This window comes from Urtica dioica, chromosome 11 (genome assembly GCF_054948205.1).
Source record: "Urtica dioica subsp. dioica isolate 48M chromosome 11, U.dioica_male_clone48M_v1_H2, whole genome shotgun sequence".
NCBI lineage: Eukaryota > Viridiplantae > Streptophyta > Magnoliopsida > Rosales > Urticaceae > Urtica > Urtica dioica.
Window position 1 is genome coordinate 20,637,674 of NC_142766.1, and position 24,662 is coordinate 20,662,335.

Sequence of the window (24,662 nt, forward strand, 5' to 3'; positions counted from 1 at the left end):
GAGAACCCTGCAATGGTGATCGAACCCTTCGACGCAGCGATCACAAGTCCTGCAATGCTTGCTCCGTTTCTTGACCTCGAAGTCGCAGAGCGGACAGAAAGAGATGTCTTCATCGCCGTCCCGAGACTTGGGATTCGTGGCATCCGAGTCTTCTCTGAGGTTGAGAACCATAGGGAACGGCAAAAACGGGTCCAAATAGTCGGAGTCAGAGCCGGGGAACGGGTCGATGTACTTCCTCCGAATCAATCTCCGGAGAATTTTCCTCTCGAGCCTCCGAAACATCCTCAACACTATCTCGCACAGTATTTTCCAAGTGTTCAGCTCCGTCTTGGACGAACCCTTTCTCTTCTTCCTAAACCTCGTCTTGTCCGTCGGGTCAATGGCCGTACACCGTACAAACAGAAACACCACCGAAACACACTGAACAAGAAATAGTTCAAGAAAAAATATATTTAATATCTTTTTGTCAAGGCTTCGATGGATAAAGAAAAGCACGAAGAGTAGTACCACGACGGAGAATAACGTGGTGACTGTGATTTCGGCGGCTCTGTTTCCGAGGAAAAGCCCAAGGAACGCGTAGAAGGCCACCGCCAAGAAACAGAAAATCGCCGTTCCCACAATCTGCGACATAAAAACACAATCAACGAAGCTTTCATCCGATAAATTGATCAACGAGATAATTAGAATTAAAATTAAAATTTAGAAAAGAGCGAGAATCTTGTTTAATGCAAATGAGGACCTGCAAAGGGTGGAGAGGGCGTTGCCAACCATGGCGTCTCGGTGTCAACATTTGTGAAACAAAGCCTTTTCTGGTTCTGAGTTCAAGCTTTTTTATTTTTCAGAAAAAGATCCTCGATTTTCCGGTGCTTTTGTTACTCATGGTTTTAGCATTTTCCAGTTAGTCTGTGAATTGTGATGAATAACCATAATCAACCACAGCACTCAGAAGCCAGTATTCATTTAATCACTCAATTAATGCTAACTTTGCATCCACATAATTCCAATTAGAACCCTCTTTTTATATGAACGGAGATAGTTTCCGGTTCTCAGAAACCTAGTTTACCCCGAAGTCGGAGCTAAACAGTAGTCTAATATTTCAAACAAAAGCACTAATTAACCTTAAATATTTCATTTTTAATATTATACAAAGACCTTGCTCAGCTCTACCAAACTGAAAAGAGTGAATAAACGAAGATCCAATGTGAACAACAACAAATAATAATAATAATAATAATAATAATCATGGGGAATTAGAAGCACTACCCGTGATTTCAAAATTTCCAACAACAGTCAATAATCCTGAAAATAAACAATAATAATAAAAACATGAATAAGAGAAAAATATTTTTATAAACATCTCAAATGGATAAAGAAAGAACGAGAGGATTAAACTTACCGAAAAATAAATAAGCAAATGATAGAGAATAGCTGAGATGAGTAAACTGATAGTCTGATGATACTAAAACAAGAAGGGCAATAAAAAAATGACCACAAAGCTATGGAGAAGTGAAAAACTTGGTACACGTGGACCGCCGTTGGAGTTTTGAATTTTGAAATGCGTCACGTGATCCGCGCGTGCTGATTCTGTTAAGGCCCATTCTCAAAGCCCATTTCCGTCCACGGCCCGAAGAAAAACGACATGTCAAAATCTCTTCGTCCCTTTTTCTAATCTCTCCCAAATTGAGATTTTATCAGTACGGCTTTTTTAGACTCTTCCAAGCTTTCCCAATTTTTATTATTATATATTTTTAATATGCTCCGAAATGCCCTAATGGCGTCGCCAGATGAAATCATTGCGCATTAATTCGAGAAAATAAAAAAAAAATTACGGTCAGGGATTTAGCATTGTGTATTTGCATCGAAACCCTAAAAATCAGTGACCATGGAAGAAGAAGGAGGAGGAATTCGGATGAAGAAGACGAAGACCGGAGAAGTGGAGTACAAGGAAAAGTCAGGCACAGCGTGGAGTCACTCGTACTTGAACCAGAAGCCATGGCATCCATTGTCGTACCCGAACCAGCGCCGGAAGTGGATCGCCGAGCAGAGCCACGCCACGCGCGACCGCCGCGCCCAGGAGGTTGCTCGCGAGTACGCCCAGGAGCAGGAGTTTTTCCGTCAGACCGCCATGGTCTCCGGCAAGGAGAAGGAGAAGCTCGAGATCATGAAGGCCGTCAGCTTCATGTACGTCCGTCCGCCGGGATACAGCGCAGAGATCGCCGCCGCCGAGAACGCCGACGCCGACGCCGGCGAGGTCGCCGAGCCGAAGAAGAAGCCGAAGCCTAAGGACGTGTTTGGACGCTCCGTGCCGACGGAAGAGGAGTTCGGGCTGCTGAAGAATGCTCCGAAGATGGATACGGGCGTGGCTGGGCGAGCGAGGCCGTTCGGAGTGGAGATTCGGAACGTGAAGTGCCTCAGATGCGGGGCCCACGGCCATCAGAGCGGAGATCGCGAGTGTCCGCTCAAAGACGCGATAATGGGGAACGAAGAGGCTCGGCTCAGACGAGACGATCCTTTGACTGCTATCCTTGAACACACTGATCCTTCTCAGGTACAGTACATTACTCGGTATTTGAGAACCTTTTTAAGTCAAGAACATAAAAGAACTATAGGCATAGGATAGGAGAGGAGTTTCACTGTGTGTCGAAAAAATAGGTTGTACTTTGTGTGTAAGCAAGACAGTGATAAATTGTAGGCAAAAATTCGAAAAAACTCTTAAGAGTCTGAGGAAATCAGGGTTATCGTTTCAGGCTCGACCAAAACCGATTGAAGTCAACTCTAACAGACATGACATCATTGTAGTTTTTTGGTCTCTGCTTGTCTTGAGCCGAAATCGTTTTGAGCTTTGTAACTTTTAGATTTCAAAACCCCAAATTTGTAAAGCTTGTAGCTTTCAATTATACTGCTTCCGTTCCTTTCATGATCAATGTTGATGACCGTAAGCTAAGCACCATTATTGTACTTAATTGAAGATGTTCATATTCCAAGTAATAGAATGAATCGACTATCCGTAGGTCATGGAGATAGTGCCGTGGTTGATTTTCCTTCTTTCCTTGTCGTTGTAAATGCAATACAATGAGAGGCAATGATGTTATGGGATACAGAAATGCTTTTCAGCCCGAGTACGATTCGCACGACTCCCCACCAAAGTATTAAAAAACACAAAAACAAATTGCCACGTGTCAATGAATGTCTGGATCATTAGGGCTCGTGACCCGTGATAAATAGCATCTCTCTATGGGATATCCTCTGAACACATTGAAACAAGTTTGTATGGATTTAATGTCAAACTTTAAAGGGTTTTTTTTTTTTATATATAATTATTATTATACAGACTTTGAAGTGGGAGTTGAAGCAAAAGCCGGGAATTAGTCCACCCCGAGGAGGCTTCAAACCCGACGACCCCAACCAACAAATAGTCGCTGAGGAAATATTTGACGAGTATGGAGGTACTTTTTTTCTCTCACTCTCGCACGCTCATCGATAGTTTTGTTCTCTTATCTTATTTGCTCTGTTTTGTAGGCTTTTTGGGTGACGGTAACATTCCCGACTTTCTGGCCAACTTCACGAGCAAACCCAAGAAGAAGTCTGGGAAGAAGGGTAGGCACAAAAGCCAGCAATCATCAGAGTCCGAACAAGAGGTTTCTTCTTCTTCCACGGATGGAGAGAGGAAGCCGCGGAGGAGCAAGAACGAGAAGAAAAAGAAGAAGAACACTTCAAAGAAGAAGCGGCGTGACTATTCCTCAGACGTGTCGGAGTCTTATTACAGGGAAAGTAGAAGCAAGCACAAGCATAGTAGGAGAGGTCGTTCTTATTCATCTGAAGATTCCGAGACGGAGAGAAATTATCGTGATAAGAAAAGGAGCGATAAGTCATATAGAGATTCGGAGAGCAAGGGAAAGGAAAAGCATCGATCTTACTCACGCCATCAAGATCGGTATAGCTATAGATAAAGACCCTGTTGTACTATTTCTTGTAGTAATAACTAAAAAGTTGAATCGTAAAAAAAAACAAAATTTCCGTCAGAAGCTTCTTTAGGTCTTCAATCATACCCGAGGAAGAGCACCACTACTTTAGGTGGTACTAGCCAACAAATGTGCTTATTCTGATGGCAGAGTTTAGTTGTAACAGTTTTGCGTCATTGAGTTAAAATTAGAAAATCAGAATAACATTTTGCTGAATCAATTTATATCACGCATTAGAAAGAAGAAAAAATTATTGTTAAATTAGCTCACCTTCTAGTTCCTTACACCAAACGTAACAATCAGCTCTACTAGGAGCAAATGATACACGCCCTCGAAAAGCTTCCCTCAAAATTAGAAATACAGAAAGAAAACAAAGAACCCCGAAAAAAAAAAAAAAAAAAAATAAATCCTACTAAACGTATTTCCCCCGGTATTTGGGCTTGGCTTCTTTGGTGAACTTCCCTTCACCGGAAGAATTCGAGACCGAATCCGCGGGGCTGAAAATCGCGGAATGAAGGTTTCCCTCGTCCATCCACTTCAAGTGATTGTCCCTGAAATCGATGTGCTTGAGTCTAGCGGCCTCGGCGATCTCTTCGGTGTACGGGCCGGTCTTGACCATGGTCAGCAATACCCGGCTGTAGCGCGAGCTCAGGATCTGCTCGGAGGAGGAGACGAGGTCGAAGCAAGGGTGCTCGGGGAATCGGACCTCGACGCCGTGCTGGTCTTCCTCTCTGAGGACGGGGAAGAAGAAGACGAGCCTGCCATTGATGACGAGGGTCTTGGCGGCGAGGTCGAGGAGGTCGTGGACGCACTCCACCAAGCTGTAGGCCGCAGTCGACGGAATGTGGTCCCGCCTCTTCTCGTCTGCGATCACGTAGGGGCCCACCGTCCCTTTCATCAGTTTCCGGCCGCCGGATTTCCGGCCCCCGGCGCGGACTCCATAAGGGGGGTCGCAGATTATGGCGTCGAAAAACTGCGTCGAAAGGAAAATAAATAAAAAAAATCACATATAATAATTGTTGGGAAACATGAGGCTCGTTAATGAAACTCCGAATTTCAGTTGTATGACGTGGCAATGATTTTCGGTTTTGAATTGGTTCGGTTATCGGTTTTATCCGATTTTCGGTTCGGTTTTGTACTGCCCTACTACACTAGCAATGGATAGGTGGGTACGGACTTCTGGGAAATAAACTAAGGACCTGACCTCTAGACCAACAATTCTTTCGTATGAAACGAAAGAATTATAAATAAATAATTTGGCATTAGTGGACCTTGTATTACCCGGGTGGTGACATTGCGGCCCATTTTGTATTGTATTTCTAAATGAATTATTTTTTCACGTATTTCTAGCGTATTTGAATCTCTGAGAGTTACGTTACCCGTCAAATATATGTATAAAAAAAAACATAAGTTTATGAAGAAATTCTAGTTTGAAAATGATTATTAGATCGCCAAAAATATACAAGTTCCAGGATTAAAATGCCAAGAGAAGAAAAGAATTAAGGACTAAAAGGTCACCATCCAAATAGTACATTGGCCTAAATGGCCTTCAAGAAAAAAGGTAGTTCAAATACCAGCCAGCAACAATTAGATGACAAAGTTCAAAGGAAAAGCTGATCAAACATACGAGAGAATGAAGAAAGATTCCCAATCATTTTGCTTCACAGAAGCTCTATGGCACCAATCACAATGTTCTAATTCACACGAGTAAAGATCTAGAAAACACATAGATTTTAAGAGCACTAGGATTTGAACAGAAATAGGATACTTTTACCTCTTTCAAACCAGGACGCCAAGGAGGAACATTATTATCTGCCCTAAGCAAACCAACTGGCGCCGGTAATCCATACTGCAAAAAAAAAAAAAAAAAAGATTATTCATCCGAATCTCAAACCAATGTAATTTCATTCTGAGCTGAGATGATTCAACAAAGCACCTGCTCGAAATTGCTCCAAACGTTACAGTCGGGACCACGGCCATCGCGTACGACCCTGATATCTATATCTGCACCCTGAACATTTTAGATCAGCGTCTCAAATACATGACCGTCTATTCAATCCGACGAAGGAAAGAGAAAAGCGAAGAGTTGAAGAGAAGAAGAAGAAGAAGAAGAGCACACACCATTGTCACTGCCCCGAAATGCGCTGCCCCGACTAGAATGCTTCCGGTGCCAACAAAGGGGTCGAAGACGAGCTTCCCCGGAGCAGACAAGGCTTGATTGGCCATCAAGAAAGCCATCTCGGCGTCCATGGCAGTCGGGCCGAGATATTTTCGGCTCTTCAACTGATAAGTCGGCAAGAGTCTTCTGTCCGCGCCGCCGATCTCGCGCCCGAAAAAGATCCTTCTGTGATCCACCGGAGGAAGCCCGTTGTTGGACCCGTAATCGTCGGTTTCGATTAGCCAGAACTTGTGATCTGGGTTCTTCAAATTGACTCGACCCTGCAACAAGACGGACAAACTAATCACTACTAAGGGTATGTTTGGAACCCGGAAAATCTGAGAGGGGAAAATGAGAATACATTTATATTTTCTTTGCATTGTATTGTAGACGAAAAATTTGAGGGAAACAAGTTTTAAGGGAAATTTGAAAATGTATCACTAAAATTGAGATTCGCGAGTGGAAAATAAATTTAAGTAAATTTTCTTTCACTCTTCCTTCCCTTTTCATAAAAATTTCTTTTTGACTTCTAAACACAAAAAATAAAGAATTACATTCGTATTTTTCTTCGAATTTCATTTCCTGAAAAGCACACACTGTAGAAAACCAGTGTGATATACCAAGTGTATAAATAGTTTGTATTCTTCTCTCATAATATACAAGTAGAATATTTTCCTTCAGTCTCTCTCTCTCTCGCGAATTCTACACACATTTCAGAGAAAAATAAGTACTCACAAACCTCGAAAGGAATGTAGTCAAGAGCCTGAATCCTCAAAGTCTGTTCCTGAAAGGTGAGAACTTTCCCGAAAGTGTCGACATTGATCCTGAAAGTACTCTGAGAATCCAAGTAAGGCAATTTTCTCTCCTCGGGATAGCTCTTCACAGACTCTTCCAACTCCTCGGAGCTATCTCCTTCTCCCCAGACCTCGTACACTCCTTTCACCAGTATGCCTGACATAGAAAAACGACAACAATCAGAATCACCACGTATGAGTAAAAGTAAGACCCAGAAGAAGAGAAGGGAAAAAAAGGTTTCAGTACTCCGATTGGCGATCTGGGCGGCGATTTTTTCGGAGGGAAGGTCGACGAAGTGGAAAGGAGAATCTGGATGGTGGTGTTTGGGAAGCTTCCACTGTAAATGGCGGTTTTGTGGCTCCGTGTCGTCGAAAGCTCCGAAGAGATGGGCTAGAGATTCCACTTCGGGTTTTCTATAGTCCAACAGTCTGTGATAAAACACACACAGATACCACATCTTCTTCTTCTTCTTCGCAAGCTGAGAACTGTGAGAGAGAACGAAAAGAAAACCCAGAGAGAGGCAGAAGCAAAACCCCTCCAAAACCAAACCCCCCACGAAAGGCGACAATAACAATTCTTGGTTGCCGAAGAAAACGACATCAATTTAATTAGGGTTTTAGACAAATTTGTCGTATTTAAAAAAAAAAAACGTAATGTTCTTTTATGCATTAGCTACCTCTAATTATAGGGATCGATTTTTATGTCATTTCTATTTTGTATTCCGATTAAAAACGTTTTGCAAATATTAATTTTGTAAACTAGTTAATATTTAACTAAATTTATAGTTTAAGCATTGACGAATATAAAAAAAAAAAAATCACAATGTTACGATAGTTATTTGTTATAATTGAATGTGATTATTCATATTCTATTCTATGACATCTATAATGATTTTGGACCAAAATCAAATAAATATAATTTAATCCTAAAATATGACTACATGAACAGAACTATTACATTTATATCCTTTCAATTTAGTTTCTTTTTATTAGATAATTATTAAGAAAATTCAAACCTTTTTTTTTTATTTTATTAACAATTATTTTTATTTGGAATTAAAATTTGAAACCGTCTAAAATCATTTCTTTTCTTCTTCTTCCCAAAATCTCTCTCTCTTTCTCTCTCTCTCGCGTCCAAAATCCTCCAGTTCGTCGGACAAAAAATCAGACCTCACTTCATATTCTTCATCTTTCTCTCTTTGTCTCTCTATTTCGTTATCTCTCTCTCTCACCGAAACCCTAAAACAAACCCACCACGCCTCTCTCTCTCTCTCCAGTTCTTCTTCTACATTTCTTCGGCCGAAAACCACCACGCCTTTCACCCAGACCTCACTGAAACCCACCGCGCCTCTCACCCAAACCGAAACCCATTGCGCCTCTCTCTCTCTCTCTCCGTTTCTTCGGAAAAAACCACCCAAAATGACGAACACCCAGACCGAAACCCTAAAACGAGACCCATTTTGACTGAAACTCAGACCCAAATACCGGACTCAAACTCAAACCCTAAGAAGAAATCCCCCGCCAAGAAACCCAAACTCTCGCCTGAGAAATCACCCCCGGTGATGCGTAGAAGTCCTCGCGTGTCCCATCCCAGCGCCGATGAGTCAAATCCGAGCGTGGCAAAGAAGAAGAGGAAGACGACCATCTCAAAGTGAACGAAAATCTCTAAACCCTAAAGTGAAAATGACGAACTATGAAAGTGAACGAAAATGAAGAAAAAAGAGAGCAAACCCTCTTTCATTGAGTTGAAGCCACTGAAAAACGAGTTGAAGACGAGAGAGAGAGAGAGAGAGAGAGATGAACAGAAAAAAAAAAAGAGAGAAGAAAAGAGAGACAATAACAAGAGATTGTTATACTTAAAAAAAGTAATCCCAAGAAAATAAATAAATCCAACTGAAAGTCGAATACTAAAATAAAAAAAAAACGAAATGTTAATAAAATTGAGAGTATTTTTGTACTTAAATAAAATAGGTAGTCATAGAATATGATTAAATTGGACTTATTTGATTTTGGTCAAAAATCATTGTGGAGGTCATAGAATAGGAATAATCCCTAATTGAATAAAAAAGAATTAGAAGAATTAGAACGAATTAAAAATAAAACACAATTAATCAATTATTTAATAATTATAAAATTTAAAATATAACTAATTTCTATCTCACGTTTAAGCAATTACTTATTTCTAATTCAAGGTTGAAGTTAATTTTAGTAAATAACAAATATAAATATAATGCATATACATACAAATTTCACAAAAATTACTATATCTCATTAAAATAAATAAAAATTACCTGACAAAACGACTTATGAAGAATGAAAAAAAAAAACTGAGAAAGATAAATTACTAAAAAATTGTTTCCGATCGAATGCTGAGAATAGAATCTAAATTAAAAGAACGAGATAGTTAATTAAAAAAAATTAAAACTAAAAAAGAAAGTGTATATGAGGATGGAGAAATAGACCTGCAGCAAATATTTAAAACGAGATTGAAAATCTGATTTCATTGTCACGTCAAATTTTTACAAACAATTGTTATTTTACAATGGGACTCAATGTTTATGTTTTGAGTGGCTTAGAACTTAAAATTTTTCATTGAATATTAGGGGGCCGTTTGGTTATGTTTTCTGTTCCCGTTTTCTGTTTTCTGATTCTAAATTCTAGAAAACAGTTTTAGAAAAACTGTTTGGTTATGAATTTAGAAAACAGATTTAGAATCATGTTTCTGTTTTCTTTGAAATTTGTTTAGAAAACAGAAAACAATGAAAAATCGTTTTCTATTTTATCTCTATACAATTGAATGGAAAACATAACCAAACAACATTTAAAATATTCTGAAACGTAATTCTAAATCTGTTTTTTAAATTTAAAAATTAGAATCAGAAAACAGAATTTAAAAACAGAAAACGAGTTTAGAAAACTAAACCAAACGGTCCCTAGATTTCCGAGTATAATTTCCTTAACAAATTTAAAATTGACATGAAGTCTACCTTCCTTGAGGGGGTATCTGTCCAAAATCAAGATACCTTGGTGACGAAAACGACATTAATTTGTTTGTCGTTTTGTAACTGTGTATCGGGTCGGGTATAAATATTCGATTGGTGTATGGGTTGACCCGATATGTGACCTAACCTCTACTAATAGTCTAGTACTACTTCATTCATATTTTGGGGTTTACTTCTATTTTTTCGGTTCTCGGTTGTTGCTCTGTTTCACGCGTTGTTGATTTTTGTTTAGGTCAAATCGAAGCTAAAGCCTCTTTGTCTCTCTCACTGAATCGGCTCTCTCTCTTTTTTTTCTCTCTCGTAAGTTTTTCAAATTCTTCACTGCTCTTTTGTTATTTTTTTGGATATTCTCAAACGACGATCGATTTCGAAGGTTTGTTTGGATTCTGTATAGATAGCGTAGTTTCTTTGTGTTTTCAGATCTGAACATTGTTTATGTTGTGGATGATTACAATTTATTTTCTAAGACCTAATGCTTAAGCTGTCGATTGATGTTCGTACCGAAGAGTGTTTGGTTCTAATTAGGTCAGGAGAGATACGAGTGATTCTTTTCTCGTATTGTATCTTCAATCTATGAAGTATGATTATCTTGAATATTTGCCTCAATTCGCTGGCTTTGGGTTGTATGATTCTGGTTGAGGTGTTTGGTTATAATGAAAATTGCTTGCAGGTTGATTAATGGCGGAGGAGCCAGAGTATCGCTGTTTTATCGGAGGTTTGGCATGGTCAACCTCTGACAGAGGTCTTAAAGAGGCTTTTGATAAGTATGGGAAGCTTGTCGAGGCCAAGGTAATTGGTTATGATGTTTATCATTTTGATTGAATTTTTCAAATTTGTTGTCCGTTTAATTGTAGCCATAATGTTATATTTGCTTATAATTGCCTGTGCTACAAAGTTCGGTTGCAGGAAGTTTCTTCTTCTTTTTGTGATGTTTACTGTCTTATGATCTATTTCATTTCATTTCTATGATATCATCTGTACTTTTGTTGAGGATATCGAATATCATGTAGTTTTAGGTAAAGAGTCATGCGATACTTAATGGAGATTTCGGCGTACCATCTTTGTTTCAGGTTGTCATTGATAAACTCAATGGGCGTTCGCGTGGATTTGGGTTTGTCACTTTTGAGGACAAGAAGGGTATGGACGAGGCCATTGAAGAGATGAACGGAGTGGAATTGGATGGAAGGACTATCACCGTTGACAAGGCTCAGCCTAACCAAGGAGGTTCCGGAAGAGATGGCGGTCGCGATCGTGGGGACCGCGGTCGGGATTCTGGCCGCGGTGGTGGCGGCGGTGGTGGAGATTGCTTCAAGTGTGGAAAACCGGGACATTTCGCTCGCGAGTGTCCCGGCGAAGGAGGCAGAGGAGGAAAGTACGGTGGTAGAGAAGATAGGTACAGTGGCGGCGGAGGTAGTCGTTACGGGTCTGAGCGAAACGGAGACCGGTCTGGTGGGCGTAGCAGCAGGGACGGAGGTAGTCGTGGAGATCGTGACCGCGATCGTGATCGTGAACGTTCAGGGCCGTACGATCGTCGGAGCTCGGGAGGAGATCGTAATCACTGAAAATGGTATGAAATACGTCAACCATACACGATAGAGAATTACTGACGATAGTGATTGTTAGGCTGACATGTATTGTTTTTTTTGGGTAATTACCGTGTTGCAGTTTAAGAATCGCCGGCGGTGTCATGGTTGGCTGAAGTGTTGGGAGTTTCCTTTTTGCAAGAGATGTGTTGATTGTGTTGGGGAATCGAGTGTAGTAAAATGAGTATTTGAACTTGGGCACAAGTGTTCTCTGACTGTGTTTTGTTGCTCTAAACTGCTGAATTTGAAGTTTTCGTTCGTGGTATACAATCTCTTATGGTTCTTCTTGCTTGACTCGTGATATGTTCCAAATGTGGTCTTGTGCTCTGAGTTGTTCCGATTAGTACCACCCCCACATGCAATGGCCGTGAGAAATCTGTTATCACTTGGGAGTGTGTTCTTAGAATGCCCGTTTTAGCTACCCTGTTTTCGGTATCTTACTAAGAAAAAAGACTCGAGCGGGTAACATCTTATTTCTTCATGCGATTCCATGATTTTTCTTTCTTTCGTGCTTTATTAATACCGCTGATATTTTGGCAGGAGGCTTTGGCTAGTTATGGTTCATGATTGGGTTCCTTTGTTAACTGGCCATGCATCGTTTTTAACTTTAATTATTTCCCAAAGCACCAGCCCTCTCTGTCTCTGTGCACTGTTTTGAAGAGAAAAAAAAAATGGCAGGTTTTGTGAACTGCTCTTGCTGCTCTATATCCATTTTTGTTTTCGTGTTGCTGGAAGAAAATTCAGGTCTTGTTTTGTTTTCCTTATTTATATGCATTATTATTAATTAATTTTTTTCCCTGCCTTTTTCATTTGATTTTTCCTAGAGTATAGTATCTGTTCGGTTCAAGACCTGAACTAAATAGCACACATCTCTTTTTCTTTTTCTTTTTTGTTAAAAAAATTATCACGTCTCTTGTTTCCTCATGATTTGATCAACATATGCCCCATAGAATTGTATAATTAGGCTCATAGAATTGTATATATGCCCTATACAATCAAATTACCACAAATCAAACAAAGTTTGTGAACAGTGTTGTGTTGAAAGCAGCTTTTTGGACATCCTTTTGCTTACAAAATCTCAAATAGAAAAATGTTACAAAACTTTGCTTCTCCAAAAGGTAGTTAGACTTAGGGCAAGTAAATATTCCATGCCATTTACAGATAAAAATAACTTCCACTTTCATCTTTTCCTATACCTTAATTATACAAGTGCATGCCTTTTATTCGGACAAAAAACCATAGCACACACAGGGACCAAGAGAGAGATTTACTAACCACACCTTTGGGAGAAAGAAAGAAAGGAGAAAGTAAAAAAAAAAAAGAAAAAAAAGGGCTTTCTGAGAATCACATATCGAGGCCGGTCGAGCCGACAAGCTTGGTGAGCCCGAAGGTGACTGCCATGGCCAACCACCCTCCGATCAAGACCCGGGCGCACGATTTCGCGACAGGTGTCCTCCCGAGAGCGGCCCCGAGCACCCCGAAGGTCAAAAGCATGAGGCTGGCCACGGCGAGCACCACGGCCATCCTCACCCTATGGTACGGTATGAACGCGGCCGCCAGCAACGGAGCCGCGGCTCCGACGGAGAACGCCAGAGCCGAGGCTATGGCCGCCTGAGCCGGGCTCGGAAGCTTCTCGGCCCCGTCTCCGGCGGGCCCGCCGGAGTCGAGCCCGTTCCGCTTCATCTGGGACCGCTCGATGTCGTATTGGGTGTAGACTGAGACGAACTCTCCGATGGCCATGGAACACGCTCCGGCGACCAGGCCCGCGAAGCCCGCCAAGAGCATGGGTTTCACGTCTCGCCTCACCGACCCGACTCCCATCATGAGCGAGGCCACGGTGACGAGCCCGTCGTTGGCCCCGAGCATCGCCGCCCTCAGCCACTGTGCCCGCTGGAAGTAATCCGCGTCGGCTTGTTTCTGCTCCGCCGGAATCTCGATGCGGATAGAAGAGGAGGTTTGGTTAATGGAAGCCATGAGAAAAGAGGTGTTTTTTTTTTTGGGTTTATGTGTATATATGTGTGTGTGTTTGAGTAGATTAGTTTTGAGGTTTATAGCTTGTGGAGAACACACGCCTTGTTCTTGGGTATATATAGAGGATTGGGATTGAGAGGAAAGTGGGAGTGGTGGTGGCAAAAAACAAGTGTAATATTTGAAAAGCACTTACTATGACTCTCTCTTGATTAAATAAATTAAATTACCTTGAAAGTGGTTAGGTATGAAAACAAATTCTTCTTTTTATACCCGATATTTCAGTATTTGTAAAAAGGTTGATAATTGAATATTCCCAAATTGGGGAGTAATAGATATGCTACTTTCATTAGCACACCAGCTTGTTAGAAGCTATGAATATGAACATGGAAACAAATTCGGCTTTTTTGGTAAGTAGAATAATTCAGTTTTTTTTTCCTATTAATATTGCCTAGCAATATCCAGGTACTAAAACAACTATTTGTAAAAATAAAATAAAAAATATTTAAATATAGTTTCCGGAAAAGTAAAGTTGTTTTTGTGGAGAGCCAGAAGGAAGTTAAGCATTGCAATTTGCAAGTATCGTGTGCTTCATACCGGTAATTCATTTCAAACACTTAAAAATATATCCCAAATACTATATTAAAATAAAAAAATAAAAAAACCTCAATCTGTGTTTTTAATGTTGTTTGTTTAGTCGTTGATATTGACTGAATAAACCTTTGTATTGTTGTAATGCTTAAACCCCGCTCTTTTAATCCAACTCATAAATCTAATAGATAATGTATATATGGTGAAATGGTGATTAGGCATGCACTTAGGAGGATAACACTACACGATAAATTGATTAACCAATTACTCTTGCATGATAAAGCTATCGTGGTATTAACAGAAAAACAAATAAAAAATCTCTTTATGAGATTGTGGAAGCAACAATATCACACTAATAAATTATAATGGAGTGTGTCTTCCACACGGAAGCTTGTGCCTTCTATATATAATATTAATAGGAAATGGCGGCATAAGTGCCCAAAGTTTTCGAGTTTTTACATTTATGTACCCAAACTTTTTTTTTTCGCGGCATAAGTATCCAAAGTCGCTTCTCCGTTTCGCTTTTAGTGTTTTGGACGTTAAATGTAAACGGCGAGCCACGTGTCTTCATCCTACAATATCAGAGTTAATAAACGGGAATAAATTAGAGGAAATGGCGAAATAAAACCACCGAAATAAAGACCAGTTCACATATTATGAGAAGAAAAAAAAAATACCTAAAACCCTAAATCCCCAAATTTTGGATACTTCTTCTACTTGAGAATCGCTGAAATTAAGCTCATGGAAGGATCGAATTCGTCCTTCGGGAGTCGCAGCAGCACCAAGAGCCGCCGGTCTCCCCGCGGAAGTGGAGAATCGACGACGTCGAGAGCCGTTCGGGGTTGGATTTGCTCTTGTGGTGTAGAAGTCGTCCAGAGGACCTCGTGGACTGATTTGAATCCCGGGAGGAGATTCTTGAGCTGCTACAAGTCACGTGTAAGTTTGATATGATTTGCTCTTGTGGAGATTCTTGAGCTGCTATGTGGACTGATTTGCTCTTGTGGAGATTCTTGATTTCTTTCAACTGATAATGTTTGTTTGATATGATTTTCTTCTCTTCTTATTCAGCCTGAGGAACAATGCAGCTTTTTTCAATGGTTAGACCCAGAAATTTTCCCAAGATCAAAGCAAATTATACCCGGATTACTTAGGAGAGTAAACGAGTTGGAATTCGAACTATCCAGACGACCTACGGGCAGAGAGGAAGAGCAAGCAATTAGGAAATCACAAAGCATGAATTTTAGATACATTTTTGCAGGAATTTTATTTGGAATTGTAATTGGTTTTTTTCTTGGCTGTTAAATCTGTTTTCTTGACTCTCATGTTAAATCTGTTTTCTTGACTCTCATATTAATGGTAATGAATTTGTTTCCCACAACTGTATTCTTGATGCCCGGCAATTCTAATATGGGTTTGAAGAGGCATATGAATGTGTTAAATATGTAATAAAGCGCTTATGATCCTGTTGAATCTTCTGCAGTTATCTCTGTAAGTGTCATCTTATACTCTTTAATCGCATGTGTTTAATCATAGCTATAATATATCCTTTATGCTGCGGTGCCTGTCTCAAAGGATGTGTTCAGTTTCAGCAGCACTAGAGTCAGTTTTTACTTCAAAAGAAATTATAGTTGATGAAAAAAATCATGGGAATATGCACTTTTGATTGAGTTGTGTCTCTCTGATCTTGAGTTGTGTTATTATTGATGAAGATAACAGCTAAAAAAAAACATCTTTCGGGACTGAAATGGCTTTTTGTGCCTTGATATGAATTATGCAATTCGTAGGATCAAATTATCTATTGTGTTACCTAACATATTTTCATTCCAATCAAAACAGCCAAAACATATTGATAGCACAAAACATCATTCAATCGTCACCATGTCTCAAAAAAAAAAAAAAAAAAAAACCATAACGCAGCCATTATCTAAAGCCTATAATCGAGTCTCCTCAGCAGCAGCTCTTTCCCGTTGCCTCTTTCTTCTTTCGTTCCTTTTTTGTGTCTCGGCGGTTGGGTTCGTCGAGAATGGTCTTCCTTTCTTCTTTGGAGCCGAGTCCTAACAAACAAACAAGAGGTAGTGTTTTAAACTTGAACTGAGATTAAACTGAACAAACAAACAAGAGGTCAAATAAAAACTAACCTCTACCGATTTTTCATTAAGACAAGTCCTTCTCGAGTGCCCTTGTTGCTTGCAGTTGCTGCACCGGTTTGTTTGTCCTTTTCGAGGGGCGTGAGTAGTTCCTGGCGGAATCTCGTCATGGTGTCTGTTTCTCTTCTTCTTTGGACGCCCAAGAAAATGTCCCGCTAGCCATCGACTAGTGACGTGTTTGTTGTTAAATACGATGCCACAATTGTGCTCATCAACCAAGGTATTCACTCTAACAGTGGAACTGCGATAATCCCTAAGCCGAGCATACAAAATCCACGGACAACCCAAACCCTCGCATCGTACTCTTAATTTATTCTTGTTGTTACAGAGGTATGTAAATTGTCGATCACTCTTAATAAATTCTTCAACCACAACATGCCTTAAATCAGTCATAGAGGGGAATTCCATACCCAGTTTAAATTTGAAATCAGCGGGATATGAGCGAGGGTTGTACGCTGTCCTCGTCATCTTCGTCATTTGCTCGTCGTCGCTGTTACAGATGCTGTTGAGGTCGGACTCGGAAGCCAATCCATCAGACTCTGCATCTCCTTGTTCTACGTCGTTGCAGACGTTGTTAATGTCGGCCCACCATTGTGACTGAGCTCTGGCTTCATCATTCTCAGCCTCCTCGTCTGCATGAAGATCAAAGTCTGCTGCTTCGTCCTCGTCGGATTCGTCGACCTCAGCCTCTTCTTCAACTGAATCCGAGTCCGGTGGTGCTTCCTCAACCCGCGACGAACCTGCTCCCTCCACCCGCGCTGATGCTTCCTCGACCCGCGATGCGGCTTCGTCGACCAGTGGTGGTGCTTCGTCGAGTCGCGGTGGTGCTTCCTCGACCCGTGACGAACCTGCTCCCTCCACCCGCGCTGATGCTTCCTCGACCCGCGACGCAGCTTCGTCGACCAGTGGTGGTGCTTCGTCGAGTCGCGGTGGTGCTTCCTCGAGTCGCGTCGGTGCTTCAACCATGATTTCTGGTTTAGTCGATCTGGTTTAGGAGCGAATTCAGGGATTTTATTTTTTTTATTTTTCATTTCAAAATTATTTTATTTTTCATTTCAAAATTATTTTATTTTTTCATTTCAAAATTTTTTTATTTAAGCAAATCAGTCACAACCGTCCATTTCAAAGACCATCTATATTTAACGTCCAAAACACTAAAACCGAAACAGAGAAGCGACTTTGGATACTTATGCCGCGAAAAAAAAAAAGTTTGGGTACATAAGTGTAAAAACCCGAAAACTTTGTGCACTTATGCCGCCATTTCCTCTAATATTAATGGCCAAATAATCTGTTCCAACCATATTTGTCTCGTCCATCTTTATTCTTTTTAGATCTCCATTTGCTTAAAGCAAGATAAGAACTATATTCACACACACACCAAAAAAAAAAAAAAAAAATACATATTCAGACCTATCTTTCACAGGAAATTCCAAGAAGAGACTCTTATTATTATGATCATATTTTATAAAGTTATTATAGTCGGTCTGAGAGATTGTTTTAGACTTTTAGGTCTAGGTTTAATATTATAATCTCTAGAGCAATGATTATTTTTGTTTTACAAAAAGCCAAAATTTTCGTTTCATGGAGGTACTGGAGGCTAAATATATAAATAATAATAATATTGAAAAAAATGATTGACCATTTGTGTAGCTCTTTAAAAGATTCTACTGGAAAATAGATTGTATCGTCCCATTTTTTTGTTTTACAAATTAATATCTTTTTTTAGTGTAAAAATTTTAAATGTGAGACATCTTTAAGAAAAAAAATGTGAAAGGGGCATAAAAACTTGCTAATCTAAAAATAAAAAATCTAAAAATAGAAAGGGAAATATCAACAGCATCCCTTGTGTTTAATCGAAACACGAGATTTATCCCTTCGATTTTTAGAAATATCAAAATATCTCTTCAGTTTAATATAAATGACATATACCTCCCCTAAAAATGTTATATTACAAATTTGATCATTTTCGTTGATTTTTTACAAAAAAATAATTTGAACTCCCCAAAATACCCTTAGTAGAATAAATATTTATTTATTATTTTATTAAAAAAAAATTCAAAATCTCTCTTTATCAAAAAAATCATTAACTTTTTATAAAGAAATTTTTTTAATTTAATTTTTTTGTATATAGAATAGAAAATAAAAAAAATATTCATTAAGGGTATTTTTGGGGGTTCAACTTATTTTTACATAAAAAATAAACGAAAATAGTGATATTTATAATATAACATTTTTTTGAGGAGGTATATGTCATTTATATTAAACTGAAGTGATATGTTAGATATATTTAGAAATTTAAGGGATAAATCTCGTATTTCGATTAAACACAAGAGATACTGTTGATATTTTCTCAAATAGAAATATCATTTTCTCGATTCTATTCACGTTGTATAGACTCTTTTTTCAACTCAGGTATCTTTGACACGAAAATATTAGTCCTCATTAGTCTAAACGGTGTGTTTGCTTTCCGTCGTTTAGGTGAATTTTATAGAACATATCTAGATGCATAAATTATAAAGATTTTGTCTTAGATAGAATATTAGAATATAAAGTAAGTTAAAACTGCCGGCTGAGGGTAACGATAACATAAGAGTATATCAGCAGTGGAAAGCAGATAATAATAAGAAGATTGTAGAATGGTGTGATTTGATTAAATTGTCGATTTAAAATTAAGGATTTGTAAAATAGTAAATATTTGCTTAAAAGTAAAAAATAGCTTAAATGTGCAATAATCAGATTTTAAAAATAAAATTAATCTTAGAATTAATATTTTTTTAAAGTGATAAATTCCCTATAATAATTGTCAAAAAATTTAATTTTTGTGTCAAAAAACATTTGAAAACGTAACTTTGGCTACTTTCCTGAAAATTTGAAATTTAATTTGGTTACTTTGCTAATCAATTAGTTTTAAATGACTATTTTGTACCATTTAAAAATGTATGACTATTTTGTACAATTTAAAAATGTATACAAAAAGAAAGGAATTTTAAAAATTATTAGCTTTATCAATATAAGCCAATATTGGTAATGGAAAGACAGCATAGGTACATAAAAATGATCTATTTTTGATAAATACATACACTATGCATATATAAGAAAATGATGAATAATGTTGTTGTTTCATTCACATTTTTATGCAAGGGTGTATGTATAAAGGACTTGTTATATATAAGTTCATACGCATTTGTATACGTAAAGAGTAAAAGGGTAGTTCTACTTCTACTTCTCTTACCTTCCTACGTGGACGTAGGTCGTGTATACATTAGGTACAGATATCAGACAAAACATTTAGAGGTGTAAAATAATAATCAATTAGCCGTGGATTCTCCATTTTTTCATACAACATTATTTAAATGGAGAATAATCTGACTAGGGTCTTTGTATACTTTTTTGTTTTTTGTTTTTCGCTTTTAGAGGCGTTATTTGATTTTTCTCGGGTCTCATGGGAAAAGTAAAAATCGACTTTCGCAAAGTAATTTCACTGTTTCAGGCTATTCATAAGATCTATTTTTAAAGTTGTCACATCATTACATACGCCCATGAAACAAGAAAAATTCAACAAAATGGAGCCATTTTGAAACATTTTAGACAGAGAATTTCATTGTCGGATGGTAAATGGTCAAAGATATCGAGGATATAGACAAAGTGCATAGTATATTATTTCTCCATTGAGGTGAATGGCAAAGTCTCTAATGCGATTTTTCGGATAACGTTTGTAAAATACATGACAGAACGGAGGTTTGTCACGTGTGTCGCTTGAGGTAATTCGATATCGTTTTTCGGATGGTTTCAAGAGAGTCCTGAATGTTACTATCTCTAGAAGAACCTTGGATTTACGATGAGGACGATGGAGATCAATTCCGTCAGCTGCGAGAAGACATAAGTGTGATTCATTCACATTTATCAAATGCTTTTCGAGTAAGAATCGAAATTTGTTCTTAAGACTTTTGATGTAATTTTTGTAGTTTCTTTTGATTTTATAGGTTATTAAGGAGCTTCAAGTGTTATGAGGGTAATTGAGCAATTTCATGGTGATTTTAAGACTCCATTGACAAATTAGAGAAAAACAAGAAACAAACCGCTCTATTCTGCATGATTTGAAGATTCATAATTGATTACTTTGGATGAGCTCTTTCTAGAATGGAATAGATATTTCTCTTATCTTTCCAACGCATATTTGTTTTTTTTATTCCAAACGTTACTCTGCGACAACTTTGTAAACAACTATTTGTAAATAAAAATCATTTCCCAATTATTTGGGTGAATTTGTCCTTAAATATTGGAATTTCATGACAAAGAAACAATAAAATACATTTGTTTCGTGATAAACTGGTAAAGAAAAATGGTAATTTCGTGACCACCTGATCACGAAATATTGGATTTTCGTGATCAGTTGTTTCAAAATATTAGAATTTCGTGATTACTTTATCACGAAACATATATATATATATATTTTTTTTGCAACGTTATCACGAAACATAAAGGTTTAGTGACAACATGGTCACAAAAGAGACGTATTTCGTGACCTCTTCGTCACGAAATTCGAATATTGTCAAGAAGTTCTTATTGTGTTACAATTTCTTCCGGAATCAATGGATTGTCTACGAAAGTGGGGCTTTGGTTCATGGGGTCATACCATGTTGTAATTCGATAAATATAATTATAAAAAATAATATTTGAGTGAATTTTGAAATTAAATCATTTTTGTGAGATTTTAAAAAATATTAATGAAGAAATAACTTTTAACGGAATTATTCATATTATTATCTCATGATCTAGATATATGAAGATTACTTCTATATGGCCATATGATTCCTTGTTTTTTGTTTAAAATTCAACACGCCACTTGATACCAAGTTGAAAACCAGTGACATAAAAGAATCCACTAATTTTGGATGAATTTGTCAAAAAAATTCAAATTTCGTGACCACATTGTCACAAAAAAAAAATGATTTCGTGAATTTTGTGATCATTTTATCACGAAATCAGTAAATTTTGTGACAATATTATTGCTAAATTTCGTGACAATATTACATTGTCACGATTTTTTTTTTACAATGTCTTCCTGAATCGATTGATGATTGGCCAAAGAGACATACCAAATAACTAAAATTGTAACCTGAACCAATAAGTAGAACTTTGACATACCAAATCATCCAACGAAACTAGAAGAACATTATATATAATATATAAAATAGAAGAAGGGTGAATACTCACAAAACAAAAACGGTTCAAAGAACAGTGTTTTTTTTTAAATAGAAAAAATATGAGATTAAATCTTAAACACAAATAATGTTCATTCGTACATATTTCATTTTTTTTTTCTCAGAAAGATAAAAATATCTTCAAAAAATTTTAATACATTTTTTTCAAACTTAAATATTTATGGATATGTCTATATATTTTTTCCTCCAAACTAAAATATATTAATTATTCATAAAGAAATATTGCTCGTAATTCATAAAGAAAGCAATAAGCTAACGTAAACTCCACGGAAAAAAAAATCGCTAGAACATGAACTTTAATATAGTTAAAATTTAAAATCAAGACAAACCAAATGCCATGGCCCATAGACCTAAGCCATGACCAATAGACCTAAGCCATGACCAAATGCCACTATAGACAAAATAAGAACAACACAATTTATTTTATACACACATAGCAAATCGAACGACAAAATTACGACAAATACAAGTACGGCCTAATGAAACAAAGCCGCAATCAAAGATCTACCAGAATACGTAATGAAATGATCAGTGCTTCGGCCTCTCCGCCTGGACTCTCGCCGACAAAGCCATGGAGCTTGACCATCTCGGCGGACCTCCGGTGGCTACCGCAAGCCCACTCTCTTCATGTGCCTAGTCACCAAGATAAAGAGAGAATGAAATAGGGATTTCGTGAATTGACATAAAGAGGAAAAACAAGGGTAAAATAGTAGTTACATAATTCATTTTAAATTCATGTTTTATTACTGATTTTTTGAAAAAATGTCAAAAAAAAAAGAAAAAAATCAATTGCTCTTTTTTTACTCTTAGCAGTGTCCAAGTCCCAATAAATTTCACAACTAATCTAAAATATGTGTCAATTTTCGTATTTCACTCATATTTTTAAAACATTTCACTAGTAATCGTTTCTCTTTTTTTTTTTTCGAACAAAAATACCTTCATTTTTCAAAAATTTAGTAAACAATTATTAAAATTTCATCACCAATCATTAAAACCTGTTCTATAAATACTGAAATCTGATTAACTGTTATTGAAATTTGGTAAAGAATTATTGAAATACGGTCAACAACCATTGAAATATAATCAACGGTTATTGAAATTTGGTCAATAAATTGAAATATGGTTAACTCTTATTGAAATCAATCTAGTTAACCGTTATTGAAAATGATTATTTATGAAAATTAGAAGGTTCAACGGTTAATATTGAAAAAATTACGAAAAAACGGTTAGTTTCAACTATTTCTATCGTGTCCACATGAAATTCAGGCCCACAGTTAGTGATCAACATCGGTCCCAGCTGCGACCAATCTCTTTCTTCACACCGCTTTCTTTCATAAGCTTTCTGGTCTGATCCTGAAAACCCCAATTTCCCGCCACGGCGTACATATTCGAAGACAGAACATACGTAGCCGAGTCATCGGGTTCCAAACGAAGAAGATTCTCCGCCGCGAATTCTCCGATGTCCACGTCACCGTGGACCGTACAAGCGCTCAATAAAGTCCTCCAAATCATAGCGTCCGGTTCTATCGGCATCTTCTCTATGAACCGCTTGGCTTCGCCGACCAGACCGGCTCGTCCGTACATATCAACCACGCAAGCGTAATGTTCGGGTTTCGGCTTCAAGTTGTGATCTCGGCCCATGGACTCAAAGTACCTGAGCCCATCGTCCACCAAGCCCACGTGGCTACACGCCGCCAAGACCGCGACGAAGGTGACGTGGCTCGGCTCGAAGCCGAGCCGCTTCATCTCCTCGAAGAGCTCAGTGGCTTCGAGGCCGTTCCCGTGCTGAGAGCAAGCCGTTATCACGGCGTTCCACGTCACCTCGTTTTTCTCCGCCGACGTACCGTAGAATTCCCTCTTCGCGTCCTCGATTCTTCCGCATTTCGCGTACAGAGTGATCAGAGCGTTCGAGGCTTCGGTTTCTGACACGTGTCCTGATTTCAAGACCGTCGCGTGGATTCGCTGACCTTGCTTTATGTTTACCGAATTCGCGGCGGCGCTGATCGCCGAGCCGAAAGTGAACGAGTTGGCTTCGATTCCGATTCCGATCGAGTTCATCTCGGAATACACTCGGAGAGCTTCGTCGCAGAGACCGCTCTGTGCGAATCCTGAGATCAGTGAATTCCAAGCAACGATGTCCTTGCTGTCGTTTTTCTCGAACGACGTGTAAGCTTCGGCTACTCTTCCGGATCTGGAGTAGAGGCTCACGAGCGCGTTTCCGATCGAGAGATCGTCGGCGTTTCCAGAGACGTACGACTGAGCGTGGATTTGCCTTCCTTGTTTCAGAGCTTTTATTCCGGCGCAAGCCGTGATCGCGCTGGCGAATCCGATGCTATCTGCTCGAATCCCTCGGATTTCCATTTCTCGGAAAAGCTCGAGCGCCTCGGAGAACAGACCGTGCTTCGCGAGACCGGCGATCATGGCGGTCCAAGCCACCACATCGGCTTCTTCTTTGAGTCTCCGGAGAACTCCCATGGCGGCTTCGAGCTTTCCGTTCTTGGCGTACATGTCGATGAGAACGGAGGAGACGTAAACGTTGTGCTGAAATCCGGATTTGATGGTCTGCGTGTGAATCTGTTCTCCGAGGTCGAGTTCTCCGACGGAGGTGCAAGTTCTCAGAATGCTCGGGTACGTGAAATCGTTCGGAATCACACGTTCCATCAACATCTGCCTGAAGATCCGGACCGACTCGATCAGATCGCCGGACTGTCCGTACGAGACGAGCATCACGTTCCACAGCACCGCGTTCTCTCTCGCGGTCGAGAGAAAGAACTCGCGAGCCGTCCGCGAATCCGAGCACTTCACGTAGAGATCGAGCAGAGAACCTTCTAGAACGATATCTCTGGTCATCCCCGATTTCATCGCGTACGAGTGAAGCTGTTTTCCTCCGATCAGAGACCCGACCGCAGCGCAGGCGCTCAAGAGACTCGCCACGGTCACGCAGTCCGGTTTCAATCGGTCGGATCGCATTCTCTCGAACAATCCGAGAGCTCTGCGGCTGAATCCGCGCTGAGAGAGCCCCGAGATGAGCGTGTTGTACGAAACCCGGTCTCGATTCTCCATCGCGACGAAGATCTTCTCAGCAGATAACAAGTTTCCTGAGCGGGAATAGAGAGTCACGAGGGCGTTGCAGACGTAAGTCTCGGAGGAGAATCCGAGCCTCAGAGCGAGGCCGTGGATTTGAAGCCCCGCTCGGTTCGACTCTGCTTTCGTACACGCGCTTAGAACGCTC

At 39.1% G+C, this 24,662-nt stretch overlaps 6 protein-coding genes and 1 pseudogene across 7 annotated transcripts in view; 3 read left to right on the top strand and 4 right to left on the bottom strand.

Moving 5' to 3' along the window:
• LOC149382209 (protein S-acyltransferase 18-like) overlaps positions 1-1,508 on the bottom strand; it is a 1,652-nt gene extending 144 nt beyond the window's left edge. Inside the window, exons 1-5 of the mRNA XM_089630370.1 lie at positions 1,397-1,508; positions 1,264-1,299; positions 740-903; positions 508-621; positions 7-420 (exon numbers count right to left, since the gene is read on the bottom strand). Of these exons, the coding sequence (XP_089486496.1) occupies positions 7-420; positions 508-621; positions 740-790 (579 nt within the window). The 5' untranslated portion in view covers positions 791-903; positions 1,264-1,299; positions 1,397-1,508. The remainder of the gene's footprint in view (positions 1-6; positions 421-507; positions 622-739; positions 904-1,263; positions 1,300-1,396) is intronic.
• LOC149382208 (glutathione synthetase, chloroplastic-like) overlaps positions 1-24,662 on the top strand; it is a 28,369-nt gene that overhangs the window by 701 nt on the left and 3,006 nt on the right. The gene's annotated exons all lie outside the window — the stretch shown is intronic.
• LOC149382210 (putative zinc finger CCHC domain-containing protein At4g19190) lies at positions 1,682-4,369 on the top strand. Its single transcript, XM_089601796.1, has 3 exons — positions 1,682-2,548; positions 3,332-3,446; positions 3,520-4,369. Exons 1-3 carry the CDS (start codon positions 1,883-1,885, stop codon positions 3,948-3,950), a joined length of 1,212 nt encoding a protein of 403 aa, XP_089457922.1. The 5' UTR covers positions 1,682-1,882; the 3' UTR covers positions 3,951-4,369.
• LOC149382211 (uncharacterized) lies at positions 4,359-7,473 on the bottom strand. Its single transcript, XM_089601794.1, has 6 exons — positions 7,162-7,473; positions 6,860-7,071; positions 6,084-6,401; positions 5,899-5,973; positions 5,737-5,811; positions 4,359-4,935 (listed from the first exon to the last, which is right to left on the bottom strand). Exons 1-6 carry the CDS (start codon positions 7,370-7,372, stop codon positions 4,375-4,377), a joined length of 1,452 nt encoding a protein of 483 aa, XP_089457920.1. The 5' UTR covers positions 7,373-7,473; the 3' UTR covers positions 4,359-4,374.
• Positions 10,080-11,793, top strand: LOC149382212 (glycine-rich RNA-binding protein RZ1A-like). The gene is made up of 4 exons (XM_089601811.1): positions 10,080-10,216; positions 10,587-10,705; positions 10,987-11,483; positions 11,582-11,793. The coding sequence occupies exons 2-3, from the start codon at positions 10,595-10,597 to the stop codon at positions 11,476-11,478; spliced, it is 603 nt and encodes a 200-aa protein (XP_089457937.1). The 5' UTR covers positions 10,080-10,216; positions 10,587-10,594; the 3' UTR covers positions 11,479-11,483; positions 11,582-11,793.
• LOC149382213 (vacuolar iron transporter homolog 4 pseudogene) lies at positions 12,564-13,627 on the bottom strand (annotated as a pseudogene).
• LOC149382214 (pentatricopeptide repeat-containing protein At4g13650-like) lies at positions 21,883-24,493 on the bottom strand. The gene is made up of 2 exons (XM_089630371.1): positions 22,703-24,493; positions 21,883-22,063 (listed from the first exon to the last, which is right to left on the bottom strand). The coding sequence occupies exon 1, from the start codon at positions 24,491-24,493 to the stop codon at positions 22,712-22,714; it is 1,782 nt and encodes a 593-aa protein (XP_089486497.1). The 3' UTR covers positions 21,883-22,063; positions 22,703-22,711.

Coding starts and splice junctions, on each gene's coding strand:
- LOC149382212 (XM_089601811.1), top strand. CDS start 10,595: ATGGCGGAGGAGCCAGAGTATCGCTGTTTTATCGGAGGTTTGGCATGG. Junction 10,706..10,986: donor GGAAGCTTGTCGAGGCCAAG/GTAATTGGTTAT, acceptor TCTTTGTTTCAG/GTTGTCATTGATAAACTCAA.
- LOC149382210 (XM_089601796.1), top strand. CDS start 1,883: ATGGAAGAAGAAGGAGGAGGAATTCGGATGAAGAAGACGAAGACCGGA. Junction 2,549..3,331: donor AACACACTGATCCTTCTCAG/GTACAGTACATT, acceptor ATTATTATACAG/ACTTTGAAGTGGGAGTTGAA. Junction 3,447..3,519: donor AATATTTGACGAGTATGGAG/GTACTTTTTTTC, acceptor TCTGTTTTGTAG/GCTTTTTGGGTGACGGTAAC.
- LOC149382211 (XM_089601794.1), bottom strand. CDS start 7,372: ATGTGGTATCTGTGTGTGTTTTATCACAGACTGTTGGACTATAGAAAA. Junction 7,072..7,161: donor CGCCCAGATCGCCAATCGGA/GTACTGAAACCT, acceptor TTTCTATGTCAG/GCATACTGGTGAAAGGAGTG. Junction 5,812..5,898: donor TTTGGAGCAATTTCGAGCAG/GTGCTTTGTTGA, acceptor TTTTTTTTGCAG/TATGGATTACCGGCGCCAGT.
- LOC149382214 (XM_089630371.1), bottom strand. CDS start 24,493: ATGGAGAATCGAGACCGGGTTTCGTACAACACGCTCATCTCGGGGCTC.